This window comes from Anarhichas minor, unplaced genomic scaffold, assembly GCF_050575085.1.
Source record: "Anarhichas minor isolate MPS153535 unplaced genomic scaffold, ASM5057508v1 ptg000027l, whole genome shotgun sequence".
NCBI classification, from domain to species: domain Eukaryota; kingdom Metazoa; phylum Chordata; class Actinopteri; order Perciformes; family Anarhichadidae; genus Anarhichas; species Anarhichas minor.
This window is the reverse complement of record NW_027466473.1, coordinates 7,030,578-7,045,742: the sequence shown is the minus strand read 5'-3', so window position 1 is coordinate 7,045,742 and position 15,165 is coordinate 7,030,578. Positions and strand designations below refer to the sequence as shown.

The following is a 15,165-nucleotide window of genomic DNA, read 5'->3' as shown; positions in this document are numbered from 1 at the left end:
ATGAAAAGTCAAAGTACATTATGTTAAAAAGTCATAGTACAGCAAGTCGAAATAAGTCAAAACAAAATCCTAGTTTAGTACGTCAAGTCATTGTATAGTATACAGTATGTTGAAAAAAGTCACAGCATAGTTTGCCAACAATATTTTATAAACGGATTATGTTTCATTCTGAAAAGTAACTAGTGACTCTAGCTGTCAGGTAGTACAGTGAAAAGTTTAAAGTGTAAATCATTTAGACGGATTTGTTTTCATTGATTCGACTACTTGAGCACAAAGTTTCGCATTTTAGTTTTAATTTGAGAGGTTTTGCAGTCACACAGATTCTTCTCACACACCCAACTCATTGGTGTTTTGTCTCCTTTGTTTGTTATTCTTTATTGTTTTGTTCTTTCAGTCATACTCCTCACTTTCTATCATATACCAGGGCATTCACAGTGTGTTTGGGCCTCTTAACAATTGGTTGTCCTGGATTATTATGATTTTTCAGCCTTATTATCACCCGATTTGCTGGCAATGACATTTTGGTCTCATCAATTCGGACACAAAGTGCACACTACATAAACCCTTTGAATACCATTCCCAGAGCGCTGTAAAAAATAAGCACGATAGACAACAGATCCACGATATAATCTTTTATTTTAACCCATGGGATTTAACTTTTACAGTGCATTTCTTTACAACAATTATTCATTAAGTGACATGTTTTAGCCCCCACTACGAATCAGAAAACTGCGTGTTATATTTCTGAGTTCCTCTTAAAGATTTTGACTTCATGGACACCGTGTGAAAAAATCCCAAATATTAGACAATGGAAAATCACACAGGTTAACTAACTCAGTGACATCCCATCAACCATTAAAACGGTTAGCCTCATTATCAAACCGAACCATCTGTTAATCTTTAGTTGTCTCAATTAAGCTGCTAACTATCTATACCATTAAAACATAGAGATAGGTGGCCAATTAGAAACCTGCTGCCATCCAGAGGAAGAAAAAAAAAAAAAAAAAAAAAGGCTTTAAAATGAGACGGAACGTAATATGGCACTATTGTCTCAAAGAACAACCAGGAGACACAAACATCTTTTTAAAAGCGGACTGTGGCCAAACTCCCCTAAACAGAAGAAGAAACTCCGAGCACTTTGTCCAGTCTTCACCGCCAGTTAATCTGAGTAGGAGTCAGTCAGATGGACATCAAGCCATTCATTCACACGTCACAGAATACAGTACCTTCAGATGTAATATTCTCACATTAGAAGTAGATATTACAGAAATCTGCTTTGCCCAATGATATCGTGTTCTCTTCCTCTTTACACATCCAGCACGCTTCCCACAAAACAAACGCACACTGCATCTGTCGGTCCACACACATCCCTCAGAGCGTCGAATGCCACGACATGGCTATACTGGAGAAAAGCATTGATAAAGACGGAACCACGTTGACTGTGCATATACATCATTTTGAAAACACATTGCAGCAATGAACACATATACGACCCACCAAATGCACGAGAACATAAACTCGATCCAGTTATCCATTTACATATTACATTCAGGCTCCAAGAAAACGATGCAATGACTAAGTAAACAGCAGATTTCTCCCTTTTGCTCAAGTTTGGTCTCAAATTCCCTCAAAAACACGACAGCTAGTAGTGCACAAAATAAGAATACAAAATTAGACTTTTAAATACTGTAGCAGCAATTTTTTTTTCTTTTAAAGTTGAAAGCCTCCAGTAGTACAGGTAAAGGCTTTGGAGTCCCCGACACGTGGAAGGGTGATAGATTGTCCTCTGAAGTACGAGACAGTGTCTATAAGGAGGGTGCAGGTGTTTGGTACTAAAGGTGCGTGACTCTAATGGGGTGGACAGGTTGGAGATGTGACTCGGACCGGGCACCGCTAGAGGACGGAGCTGTGTGGAGGCCACTCGACGCCTCAGTGCTTCAGGCTGAAAGTGTCTTCCAACAGGAGGTTTTGTTCTAAAAGGAAAACCTCCCCCGCTGACACACCTCCATCTCACACCTTTTCCTCCTCTCCGCCTTTCAGACAGACCGTCTTCACAGAGCATCTCCGCTCCCAAACAGCCTCCCAAAGAGCAAGAATTTCCTGCAGCCCCTGCAGTCAAAACCACAGCAGGTTGGGGTTACAACGGGGCGCTCAGCTAAACGAGCAGGACAGAGCCGAGGCGGGCCATGCTACGCAACACTTCTCTCAGCTGGAGGCTGTGGCGATGGCCTTCTTGAGCTGCTGGCTGCGGATCTCGCGGGTGCGGGCCTCGAGGAGCAGGTCGTGGCAGGTGTTGCAGACCAACACCGCGTCATACAGCTGCTGGTCTGGGATGGGCAGCTTCAGGTGACAACAGTCTTTACAGAACACATTGCCACAGTTCCTGAAGATGAAGACCACAAAGGAAGTTAGTAATATAAGACGCCTGGGTTTCAAACTAAATACTTGCTGCAGCAAAACATTAATGCTTAAAATATAGCTTCTTCCAAAAAAACACTTTCTAACCATAAGCGGCACAAGAAATAACCTTTGATGAGGGTAATTCTGTGTAAACTGTTAATTAATCCGCGGTTCACATGTGTGCCAAACCGTCGGGGGGGGATCCGTACGGATCGACAAACCGTTACACCACTAATGTAGAAACACACATCTTTACATTTTCTTAATTTGAGATTCTTTGTGTTCATATATGCAAGGAAACTACAGTGAAGCCCCACCTGCAGTGATGACGCCTCTTGGCTATCCAGAACTCAGAGTCACAGTTGAAGCAATGGGAGGCCATGTGGTCAGGCACCCACCTCGTGACCTACACACACACACACATACACACACACACACACAGACAGACACCTCTATCAGAACAGTACTGTAAAAGGAGATGCTCCCAGCCATGCAGGTGAGGGGAAAGAAGGAAGGTGTGAAGGGCTGAGATAGAAATGATTTTAGGCATTGAAGCACTAAAGCACACGGACCTCTGTGTCCTTGGGTTCCACTCGATCCCAGCTGCCCTCAGAAAGACGGTCCTCACTGTGGGTCGACAGAGAATCCTCCTCGTTACTGTTGTCCGACTCTCGCAGACAGGTCTGAGAACAGAGAGAAGACGAGCTCAGGTGACAGACAGTAATGTGAGAAGAGACAAGTAAACATCTGCAAACGCTGCAGAAAGGAGCTTCTAGCACTGGACAGTCTGTCATTATTGTCATCACTGAAAAAGCTACTCACGATGTCGTCCTCATAGTCGATGTCGGGCTCTGAGGGAGGCGTACTGTACTGTTTACTCTCCAGCCTCATCTGCAGCTGTCGCACCTGCTGCCTCAGCACCTCCACCTCCTGCTTGTAGCCGGCCTCGATCTGCCGCAGTCTCTGCTGCACGGCATCCATGGGCACCGGAAGCCCGTCGTCATCGAGGTACGCTGGGGTCTGGGGTGGGGGAGGGGAGCTGGAAGCGGAGGGCGAGGAGTACGAGGCGGGCAGGAGCTGATGACCCGCCAGGGAGTAGCTGTTGAGGGCAGCGGCAGCAGACCCACACAGACCGGTGTAGCCTGCACTCCTGGCAGCAGACAGCCATCCAGCCTGCAGGGGGCTGCTGGGATAACAGAGAGCCTCTCTACGGTAGCACTGGGACCCGATGGCGAAGCCCTGGGAGCGGAGCAGCTTACTGGCAAGCCGACGGCTCTGGTAAGTGTTGTGCTGCAGGGCCCGGCTGGCGCCATAGTGACTGGCACTGCTGCAGGCAGACTGTACCAGACCCTGGACGCTCTCCCAGTGGGAGCCGAGCAGGGACAGGTCTGTGAACTGGCTCTGGGGGATCAGGTGGCGAGGTGCTACCTGGTTACAGTCTACAGGAGCTACTGCAACCGTCAACACGCGCTCTTTTGCTTTCCCTACGTCTGTGCTCGTGTCCCCTTTCTCCTTCTGGGGTTGAACCTGGGCCTGTGACTTAGGCTTCTCCTCCTCATTCAAATTATTCTCGGTGAGGTCCTGGCTCACTGTGGGTGGCAGGGCGGGGGGAAGCTCTCCCTCACCTGTGAGAGTCTCTGTGGAGTCCTCCATGGGAAGGAGTGGTGTTTGCTGCTTCAGATCCAGCAGGTCTGCAGGTTCTGGGAGGCCGTCAGCGTGGCCGTTAAGCAGCGAGGTGGGTGCTGTGGCTGCAGGCTCGGTGCCCTTGCAGGGGAGAGGTAAGCAGGGCTCTGACCTGTGAGTGGGTGACGTGGTGCTTTCAGCAGTCCTACGGGGGCTCTCAGCCTCCAGCGGGGGTGGAGGGAGTGGAGAGTTAGTGATCTGAGGCAAAGCCTGTTGAAGGACAGGAGTGGGGAAGGGAGTGTGAGCGAGTGGGACGTCCTCACTGAGAAGGACCGGGGAGAGGGGTAGAGAGGGCAGGGGCTGTGTGGTGAGACAGGGCTCCTCAACTGTGTCTTCACAGCCCTCTGTACCCGGGACAACCTCTGGGGTCTTGGCAGGACTCGGATGCAGAGGTTCCCCCTCACTGCTGTCCAGTCCAGCGTCAGGTTCGACCTCAGAGACGTGCGCAGAGGTTCCTTCCATGGCTGGGGAGGACTCGGGGGCAGAGCGACCCTCCTGGCAGTGCTTATTGAGATTTGGGTCGCTGGAAGTGCGTGTCAGGGGCATCCCGTTCTCAAAAGCTGATAGCAGGTTGTCCATGGAGCGGGTCTTGGGAAGTCTGGAAGTCAGAAAATAGATTCTATTTTTTTCCACAGGCGCAGAAATGGCAATGATGCAATTCTCTGTGTGGGACTGTAGAGGGCAGTCTGGCTCTATGTAACATGAGGGATATCTGAATTAATTTCTGTAGAGACTGTAGAGGCCAGTGAGTACAGATACTGTGTAACCGATCCGATTTGCATCAAACCAACACACCTGTCCAGGGACCGGGAGGTGAGTTCATCTCCTGTGACACTCGGGGGGAGGTAGAGCTCCATAGAATCGTCCACAGCGGTGCAGGGGGACGAGGTGGGCAGGTAGACAGCTGTCCACAGCTGTAATGCTCGTGTGTGGCACACTGGCTGCAGCACCTGTCAGACAAACAAGTGACGGGGACAATCCCAGAAGGTCAACATACAGTAATGATGGTGCCCGTTACTTTCATAGTCCTGTTCTACCACTGCTGTGGGTGGAGAACTATGACCATTTCTATGCTTTTCTTAGAAATCATTCACAGAGGATTATGGCGAGTATGATCAAACTAGAAGTGAGTTTGATTAAAAATACAGTTTGAGAATGAAAGTGAAAATTCAGTCATACTATGCATTAATCATCAATACCACTGTTCTCTTTGTTTCGTTGTTTCTACAAATGAATAATAGTCTAAAAGTAATAGTGTAATAACATTGTAAGGACAGTGGTAGGTACCATATCATGACTGGGGATGTAGAGGAAGTTCTGGAAGTTCTTGTTTCCGTTGCGAAGCAGAGACCACACTGAGCAGGTGCGTTTGTAGATGTTCCTCATCTCCCTCTCGCGAGCATTGTTGCACAGGAAGGTCCCGTAAAGACACGAGTACGTGTGCTGCACCAACTTGACCTGGACACACGTGGAGCATGAAGTCAGACCTTTCACAACGGCAATGATTTACATTCCTTAAGGTTTGATCGTGATCCGTCAATTCAAACAGCTGATTGTCGTGAAACACGATTAGCTTGTTACAAAATTAGGTTGTTGGTTCGCACTTCTTATTGGCTGCAACTTGAGGTAATGGCTCAAGGATTATAATGGAATGCAAAAAACTGATTCATAATATACAAGTTCATGTATTACATGTATTGTGTCTTTAAAGATGGTTTCATGTTCTCACACTGACATTTATTGGTGAAATAGTCACAAAATGAAGATGTACACAGTCCATGTAGTGTTGTGCGACCACCCACCAGGAAGGCCTCGTTGAACTCAAAGAGGCAGGGGAACTGTTTGAGCAGCTGGTGAACACAGTCCAGCCACTGCAGGAAGACGGGACACTGCTCGCTGACATCGTCAGCGTTCTCCTGGTGGCCACAGCGGTCCCCAAACTTATGACCGTAGTCCAGCCACTCGGTCTCCACAAGCACCTGGAAGCCCTGTGGACGACACGGCAGTCAGTACTGAAGGTGATGATATTACAGTGCAACATACACTATACTTAAGACTCCAGTGATTTAGCAATGTAATCCAATAACATTGTCGGACACTTAAAAGAGACATCTCCTGGTTTATTCCACAAGTTCTTCGTCTAAAATCCAACTGCATGAAACATTTTGGGGCCAAAGCGTGCAGACTCTCACCTCTAATGTCCTGTAGTAGGGGTCGAGCAGGACCTTGGAGAGGGCTACAATTTGTGGTGTGCGGTCCCACCCGTCCGAACAATGCACCAGAACAGGACGGCCGTCCCTCTCCACCGCAGAACACACCAGAGTGGCTGCCTTCAGCATGACGGACAGGTGCTGCAGCCAACGGGTGCTCTCAAGTGCCGAAAGCCAGCTGGAAACACCAGAGGTGAGCGATTAGATAAGTACAAATCGATATAGAGCCTGTCCCAACTGACGTGATCTGGAGCCTAGATAGTGTATACATATACATCAGCTATGGTAACCCAGGGTTAGGTTACTCTGGGTTGTTAGGCTGATGGGGTTAGGAGGAGGATACCTTTGACCTATATCTACGGAGGCCTCCCTACATCAGAATAACATCAAGTCTTAAAATAACCTGGTGTGACATCATAGCAGCTGGGTTAACCTATGTGCTGTACATACAACCACACATAAACACAAACAGTCAGCGATGCTAAAAGATGGAAATGCTTTATACACGTATCCACTGTCAGTGTGTACAGACAGACAGCTGGCACCCCCGCAGGAGTGGGACTGGATGGTGGCAGCGTTCCCATTTCTGCGTGGTGTTGCCTTTCTGTGAGGTGAAGCCATTAGGGGGGGGGGGGGGGGGGGAGACACTCGGAGATGAAGGTCAAACAGATCGACTTACTTTCCTGGATCCGGGATCTGACTGCAGACGGTCCTCAGAGCCTGGAAGCTGTTCCTGATGGCGTGGATGTTGGCCATCCCCATGAACATCACCTCGCAATTGGGGTAGTACTCTAAAAAACAAACAACAACTCTGATGAGGACATAAACAAGGCTTCGTGTTAGCATAATGTGTTCAGATGATGGTGCTTTTATTATCTCACTTAAATGTAACATTGGTGTTTTTTAGCAGTGAGTCACTGGTGGCAGCAATCACTTGCTTTCTGGAGATCAGATGTCAAACATTCGCATTAAGTTTGGCACCGTGCACAGCGAGGCTACTGTTTACGATCCAGGACCGAGCAGCACTTTCTTAAATAGACGCGAGATCAGAAGCAGCACAGACCAACTTTACCTACTCATACTTTGAGATTTTGCAGGCAGCTTCTTCTTCATTAAACTTTGGCCTCTAAATAGATCGACCTCTATAACAAAGATCCAGAGGCATTGTAGGACTGCCAGGAGTTGGAATGCTTTTAGGTGCCACACACTTTTGATGGCAAAAAAACAACAAAGAACTGCATGTACTGGTGCAGTGCCCGTTGAAAAGATGCCTGCTCAGAACGGGCTGAATGCCTTGCCTGTGGCTTTGCTGCTTGCAGCTTTCTCGAGAATCACTCACACAAACTGTGAAACTCAACACTTCACTTCCTTGGGTCCTGAGCAATACAATTTCCAAAACACACCCAACTCACGGTCAGAAACACCGGACTTTACCGTTATACAAGGTAGGCAACCTGGGCCCCCAACTAAAATGCCCTCAAACTGATATAGTTTGTGTTTAGATATAAAAAGTTAATGTTACTATTCTGACTCTTGCCTTGAAAAACCATACAAAGGGCCCCCAGATAACTTCAAAATATGCAACTCAGCTGTATACCTTAATACTTAGTAAACATTGTACTACTACTACATTTACCCACTGCTACTATCATTATTAGTAGTAGTAGTCGCGTTGCTATTGTCGATAACATTACTGCTTTTGTTATCATTGTTATTCTATTATATCCACTGCTGCTATTATTAGTAGTCTTAATGTTTCCATCATTATTCTGCTTACTACTCTCATATGAATAATTCAGTCACATGCATTGAATGTGTTGTAACTCTGTTATGTTGTTCATTCTGTACACATGACATCTATCACACGTCTGTCCATCCTGATAGAGGATCCTCCTCTGTTGCTCCCTGAGGTGTCTTACTTTTCTCTCCCTGTTAAAGGTTTTTTTGGGAGAGTTCTTCTTGTACCGATGTGAGGGTCCCGGGACAGAGGATGTTGCATGTGTACAGATTGTAACGAAGTAAACATTTGAATGCAGGACTTTTTGTGTGCGGACTTATGGTTTTACTATTTAAAGTCAATAGTTTTTCTTATGATTTTGATTTCTTCTTCCACCACTGCCAATACCCACATTCACAGTTGGAGAAAGAGTGAAAAGTAAAGCAAGACAGGGTTTGCCTCGGGAACCAAATCACTAAATCGGGCCCTGAAAACACATTCAGGCAAAAGATTCATTCAATTGTTTACGACATTTCTCGAATGTTTGGTCGCACTAACTAACCTTCACATTCGCAGCCTCCGCCCTTGGCTCGGTTGGCCACTGCAGCGGTGTATGAGCGAGCGTCCAGAATCAGCAGCTTCTGTGGCACAGTGTTTTCATCGCAGCCAGAGCCGCCCGTCAGAGACGAGTCTGGAGATACAGGCGGGAGGACAGAGACGTGACTTTTACGAGTGGAAAAGCGTTTATGTGAATCAAACTCCCGGGGAGAGGAAGAGAGAGAGAAAGTATTAAACCAGAGAGCTGCCAGGGGCATAATCAACAGAAACGGACCATTTGTAACCTTCTGAAAATCAATATCTCCACCTGATGGCACAACCACAGTGTTGCTATAGGTACCAATCACAAGTCAAGAAACCCCTTTCAATAGCTTCCACGGAGAGAGACGAGCATTCACTCTGAGGATGCAGCTAAACTCCTCCTCCCTGCACTCGTGCTGTGCTGCCACTCCCCTTACAGCCTGTTGTTGTGCATCCAGTCATAATGTGACAAACCTGTCAAGTCACTCTATGAGATGATGTCGAAGACGTCTTTGAAAAATAACCACAGTCAAATGTATTGCTTGGCACTTATGTTTAGCATCGTTATCTGTCGTTAGTCCACTTTGTAAGTAAGGGAAATGAATGACACATTATGTTCTTCGTTCTGAGTCACAAGGACATTTTCGCATTATCAGCACAAATTTGAATGCAGTCTTGAAAGCTTAAGCGCTCTAACGGTGCATGCATGACTCTGCAAGCATAAATCAAACTGCTTTACCAAAATCACTATCGGAGGAGTCGGGAGCTTCCCCACGCTGTCGGCAGCCTTGTGCCCCACAGGTACCCTTGGCTCCGGTGTCCATCTGACACGCCTTGGCGATGGATGTCACCAAGTACTCGTCATCGTTGTTCCTCCAGCCCCACCAGCTGATCTCAGGCTGGCTACATCGGGAGATCACTGCCCCGTTCTTCTGGTGCCTGGAGGTCAAGGTTATAGAGTCAGTAAACAAGTTAAAAGTACATATCGCAAAGGAAAGCTCTGTTGTGCATATTTGTGAAAACATGTGATGGCGTGTATATGACTGTGGGTCAGTAAAGCCACCTGTAGACCACCACAGGGATCCTCTTCCAGGATCTGAAGGAAGCCACACTCTCCAGCTCCTTGTCTGTGATCCATATTGGAACCAGAAGCTTCTGTGGGTAGCTGGCGCACAGCCTGTAGACAAGAAGGACAAGACTCAATATCATGAAGAGGAAATGCAGTAGATACTGCTGCACACATTAAACAGCCAGGCTCAGTGAAGAGAAGCAACAACTCCCCAAACCAAGACACAATAGTGACATTGAGCCGTTTCTCAGGGTCACTACTTCATCAAGAACTCTCAGCTCCGACAGAGAACAAATCACAAAGTGAGACTGCCTGACTCCATCTGTCTCTGGTCTACTCATCCTCTCATGATACTTTCTTCATCGTCTATTCACCTGCTGACTGTCTACGGAGGGAAGAGACAGTGTGTGTGTGTGTGTGTGTGTGAGAGAGAGAGAGAGAGATACTGTGCTGAGTCATGGGCCTCAGCAGGCTGCGGCTTGTTTAATTAGCCAGTTGTCTTGTGTCTCTTTCTCCCTCAGCAGGACGTGCTCTCTTTCTCCCTCCGAGCAGACCGACCTCTTGTTTTTTTAGGAGCGTTTATTTGCCCAGACAGCAAAGGAGACAGAAGAGTTTGATACACAGGAACACACACTGTATACCGCATTACTTCTGCTTGAGCGAGTGCTACAATGTCATTTACGTGTGTGTGTGTGTGTGTGTGTGTGTGTGTGTGTTGTTGTTAAAGACTGGACTTGGCGAGAGGGCTACTGGCCTGAGAGGTCAGACAAAGGCGAGCCAGTATACACAATGACCTGAGTTGTTGAAGGCCTTGATAAAGGAATAGTCCACTGCAACTCTATTGAGTGTTGAATAATCAGCAAAAGCATGTCAAGTGTATCAAAATGTCCATAGAAACTGTTGATCCGCCTCCACAACGGTCGTTTCACTAATAAATTGCTGAACAAGCCATTTCCAGTGCTTTTAGCATTCTAATGGATTATTTGGAACACACTCAATATATATATATATATATATACATATATATACACACAAGTTGCAAATAAGTGGATTACACTGCAGAAGTGGTTGGAGTTTCTTCACACTTTTTTAAAATCATGACCGTGTGTAGCCATTGGGACCTAATATTGATAATGCAGCATTAAGGGATGTCAATACCAATGAATACTTGTGTTCTGTCGTACTTCAATTTAAGGGAAAATCATGTGTTAAATTTTGCAACTACATTGCCCATAATGCTTTGGCATGGAAACAAGAAAATCAAACAACAATGACGTGATGACTATGAGTATAATAACATAATAATAATAATAATAATAATAAGCGTACTCTTGTAATTTAAGGGCTGTTACAGTGCTGAGATGTATCCACAGGCTGTTCCTCATCTATTCAGGTTGGACATATTGTAGTTACCGTGTCCTCATTGCAGTCCTACTCTCTGTCACAGCTCTCAAAAAGCTCTTTGAAACACTGTCACTCACCATTCACTCTGTAAACGACCATCACGACTCTTTACAGTGACAGTATTGTACAGCTATCTGCAGCGACAGAGGGGCCATTCTATTTATGGTAAAGCATCGGTTACATACTTGAAATTGCAGTTTATGTCCGACACTCTCCAGATGTTCTGCGTGTCGAAGCCCATCCTCTTGACCTCCATTTCCATTCTCTGACGCACGTGATCACCTGCACACGCAGAGAGAGCACGGAGGGAGGACATTATTTTAGGAATATCAACATTTTTCACAAAATAAGAAAGCCCAGTTCAGAAATCTAAGGTCAGTAGTGATTGTTGTGACTGGGTGCTGACCTGGGCGACAGAGATGAATGTGCTGGTCTTCGTCGTCAGCGTTGCCTCCCAGACACCAGGCATGATAGGCCAGAGCGAACAGGTTCTCCAGCCGGGACGGGTGAGCTTTGGCCCGGTTCAGACGCTTGACCCACTCCTGGCATTGCTTGAACGTTGCAAAGTGGCATCTGTGGACCACCAAACATGAAGATTAGAACGATGCGTGAAATCCAACTACTAAATATCTTGTTACAACTTCATGAGGACTGTGAGAAGAAAAACAAGAAAAACTAATTTGTTCAGATGTTCAGTTGTATTCCAGCCTTGAAACATGAGTAACAACGTGGCTGCCAAATGATGAGGAACCATTGATGGCACATCTGCTGCGGAGCATTTAAAGGCTTCCCTCATTTTGAACGTCACAGATGTCCATGAACACAAGAGCATTTCCAGCAACGCTGGTGTCGTTTCCATCTTATGAGTCTGAGTGCCAGTTATCGTGGCAAAGTGCTCCTGGAGACCTCTACTCTAGTGCGATCTACAACAGCCGTGGTGGCGAGTACTTTGCCAGATGTTTATATTTCTGCCCGTCTGTCTGGACAGATTTTGACACTGCAATAGCGTCGCAGCCATGCACGATACGGTCACATTAAGTTTGAAGGAATATATTTTACTTTTTCTATTTGGTAGTTGCTTCTGGAGCTGGGTATAACATGTTTTCACTACACATTGTATGAGTGTGTATGTGATACTTTAATATTGATTGGATTTTGACACAATACGTAAGAGCAACAGACTAGATCATTACTTTCTGCTTTCAAACCCATGTTTCGGTGATATATTGACATGAGAATATCAAAAACTAAATATTTTAAAAACGGGGTAGCACCTTATGATTACTTTCATTACTCTTCAATAATTGTTACCATTCATTATTATGCAAGTGTATAAAATGTGAGAAAACACTGAACGCTTTGCTATCACAACTTGCCAGAGCACAAGACAACATGCTGCTCGCCCAGCGGTGTGATGTTTTTTCATGATAAATGACAAACTACAAAAAAACGCTCTTGATTACATTTCATATTAATTAACCGACTAATTGTTTCATCACTCTTGCTCATACAAATACTGACATCAGACTGGCTTGACATGCAGTCTGTCATGATAACACTGACGCAAACCAAAGGAGACGTCATAAACAGAAAGTAGAAGAAAAACAAACGTGTCTCTCCGAACTTTAAAACATTATTAATGATAACTTTGTTATCGTGGCAACACAAGAGCATCAGAAGACTGCATTTCCTCCCTCTACCTAGATTTACATAAGCAGGGAAACCCTTTTTAACTGAGGACACAAGACATGATCTCCATAATCACTGAAGTCATTAGGTCATTTAGGAGGACAGGATGGAGGAGCTAGAACAGCACTAGAAATATATTAACATCACGTTATTACTACTGTAAGCCTGTAACCTTTAATTTTACAGCTGGGAATATTGATTAGCAGCTAAGCGTGGTCGTGTGTATAAAGTGTCTCCTCACGGCCACACAAGCTATTGTATTATTCATTAAAATGCATACCAGACCACTGTACTGTATTCACTCATGTTAATAACAGCATCAATCTACCTGCAGGGTTAATCGGACATGTTTAACGTGAGGGAGCTGCTCTCCTTACCTGACAACTTTGGAGTCTTTGCAGATGATGTGCAGCTGGAACATATCTCTGCTCTCCACGCTATCTATGAGCCTGAGAGGCACCTGTAGGGGGAGACAGAGTGCACGTGTGAGCAGCCTGATGGCCAGCTGTCAGAGCAGACAGCACATCTGCAAAGAGGTCGCCACCCTCTGGTCTAGTACGTCCAAAATCCAGGTTAGAGTACACATAGCACGGCTTTATGAGCTCGCTGTGGAGGAGAAGGCGTCTGAAGTGTTTTAACTTTGCCTCTAGACCTCGGTGTCGATACCAAACAGCTATAAACTTGTGGTCTGCAGGATATTTTATTCTGCTTTCTAAATTGTTATATATTTTCCTGTGAACTGAGGCGTTAACGAAGTCGCTGCCAAGATTTACAAAATCACCCACGCAACTTCACTTTTTGTCAAAGCTTTATGCAACAGCCATTTCTGCATCGTGTATGAATGAGTAAATCCTATTTCATGTCTTATAGTAAAACAAAAATGGTTCTGAAGGTCAGCCAACACACTGCACCACAATAATAGTTTCTCCTTTCAGAGACAACAATGAATCCAGTGTTACCACTAAGTTGAGTGTAAATTACAATCCGTCCTCAGTGCACTAATTGTTTAAAATGAATGATTTAAGCTGTCTAGACAGTGGCAGAGGGTGGTGTTTCATCATATGGTACTCACAGATATCTCACTGTCCACACCTGGGTAGGTCTAAAACACAGTGACACCATGGAGTACACACAGAGAGGGAGAGGGAGGGGGAGGGGGGGGAGGGAGGGAAGACACAAGACAGGAGGAAATGGAAAATCTATTAAACCAAAAACATTCAGGAGACAAAAGGAAATGAAGAGTTAAAAGGAAAGAAAACATCAAAGAGGTTGAAAAAAAATAATAAAAGATTCCTAAGTGTGCTACTTGCAGCACATGACTAAGACAAATGGAAATCATGGAGAGAAAGACAAACATGGACGGGAGCAAAGGGCATGAAAACAGCTTAGAAGTAGGGCGATGAGAGGGCTTGTTGGCATTCATACAGGGTTCATCTGTGCTGCTGGGGTCAAGGCAGGAGTCTGATAAGGACCGTTTGTGTTAATGAGACTCTCCTCTGATAAAGTAAGTCAAGGTAAAGAGGCACCCTGAACATCCTGCTGATCTGGCCTCACCTCCTCCTCCTCGTTTTAAATCCCCGTCATTCTTTCCATAAGCTGAATTCTTCTGGAAAAGATGACAGGTTTGGGAAGGAGGAGGAATTTTGCTGCCAGCGAATGCAAACAATTGGCCCGTTTGTGTTTGAGCAAGGTCTGACGTCAGCAGGAGCGAGCCAGTGGGGGGCGGACCTTTGGAGCCTAGACTGTAGATCAGGGGGCCCGCAACTCCTGTGGTACATTTCTGGTGCAAACAACTTCATGCCAACTACGCTGGGATATGACTAAATCCGCTTTATGGGTACTTCATGTGCTACAATAGTTGAGGGTTTATTTGCCTGGTTAGCAGAATTATGCGTTTGTACATTTGATATGGGGGAAAGGGGAAAGGCCTACACATTCTAACCTCCTCTCTCTCCTCTTCTGCAGTGACATCGCATATAGAAGTTGTCGAGGATCACAGGGACACTCGTGCCATTCGGACCGAAGGGAAACTCTACTTTTGTGGTTCGTCTGTGTGTTTATTGTCCGAGACGTGCACTCACGTTGATGACAGAGTCCTTGAACTTGATGTGGAGCCTGTAGTTAGAAATGGCAATGACGGCCTCATCGGCACAGCCAAGATATTCCACCCCTTCCCCCTGAAGAACTGCGAATGGCACCTGTAGAGACACAAAACAAGCAGATTGTTGAGGTTTGAATAGCGAAAACATGACACAAACATCTGATTATTGGCTTTAATAGCTCTCCTGAGAGCAAAATCATAATATCCACATTTCTATTTTTAAAAAGGGTGTACTCTCCATGTTCTCCAAGTTAATTCTAATTATTGAAGATCGCCATATAGATCTCTCGTTAACAAGACTAAGTGTCTAAAG

General features: G+C 45.7%; 1 protein-coding gene across 11 annotated transcripts in view; it reads right to left on the bottom strand.

Moving 5' to 3' along the window:
• Positions 1–619: 619 nt before the first annotated feature.
• Positions 620–15,165, bottom strand: part of mtmr4 (myotubularin related protein 4) — a 37,677-nt gene continuing 23,131 nt past the window's right edge. For 9 of the 11 annotated variants that reach the window (XM_076101178.1, XM_076101172.1, XM_076101179.1 and 6 more), the window contains 17 exons: positions 14,833–14,949; positions 13,824–13,853; positions 13,129–13,211; positions 11,469–11,635; positions 11,248–11,344; positions 9,653–9,766; positions 9,329–9,528; positions 8,573–8,701; positions 6,973–7,084; positions 6,276–6,471; positions 5,886–6,071; positions 5,371–5,541; positions 4,879–5,033; positions 3,223–4,681; positions 2,973–3,083; positions 2,718–2,806; positions 620–2,383 (listed from right to left, as the gene is read on the bottom strand). In XM_076101178.1, the coding sequence (XP_075957293.1) occupies positions 2,206–2,383; positions 2,718–2,806; positions 2,973–3,083; positions 3,223–4,681; positions 4,879–5,033; positions 5,371–5,541; positions 5,886–6,071; positions 6,276–6,471; positions 6,973–7,084; positions 8,573–8,701; positions 9,329–9,528; positions 9,653–9,766; positions 11,248–11,344; positions 11,469–11,635; positions 13,129–13,172 (3,408 nt within the window). In that variant the 5' untranslated portion in view covers positions 13,173–13,211; positions 13,824–13,853; positions 14,833–14,949 and the 3' untranslated portion in view covers positions 620–2,205. Of the gene's footprint in view, positions 2,384–2,717; positions 2,807–2,972; positions 3,084–3,222; positions 4,682–4,878; positions 5,034–5,370; positions 5,542–5,885; positions 6,072–6,275; positions 6,472–6,972; positions 7,085–8,572; positions 8,702–9,328; positions 9,529–9,652; positions 9,767–11,247; positions 11,345–11,468; positions 11,636–13,128; positions 13,212–13,823; positions 13,854–14,693; positions 14,812–14,832; positions 14,950–15,165 lie in introns of those variants that run through there. The other 2 variants (XM_076101180.1, XM_076101171.1) reach the window with 2 other exon arrangements.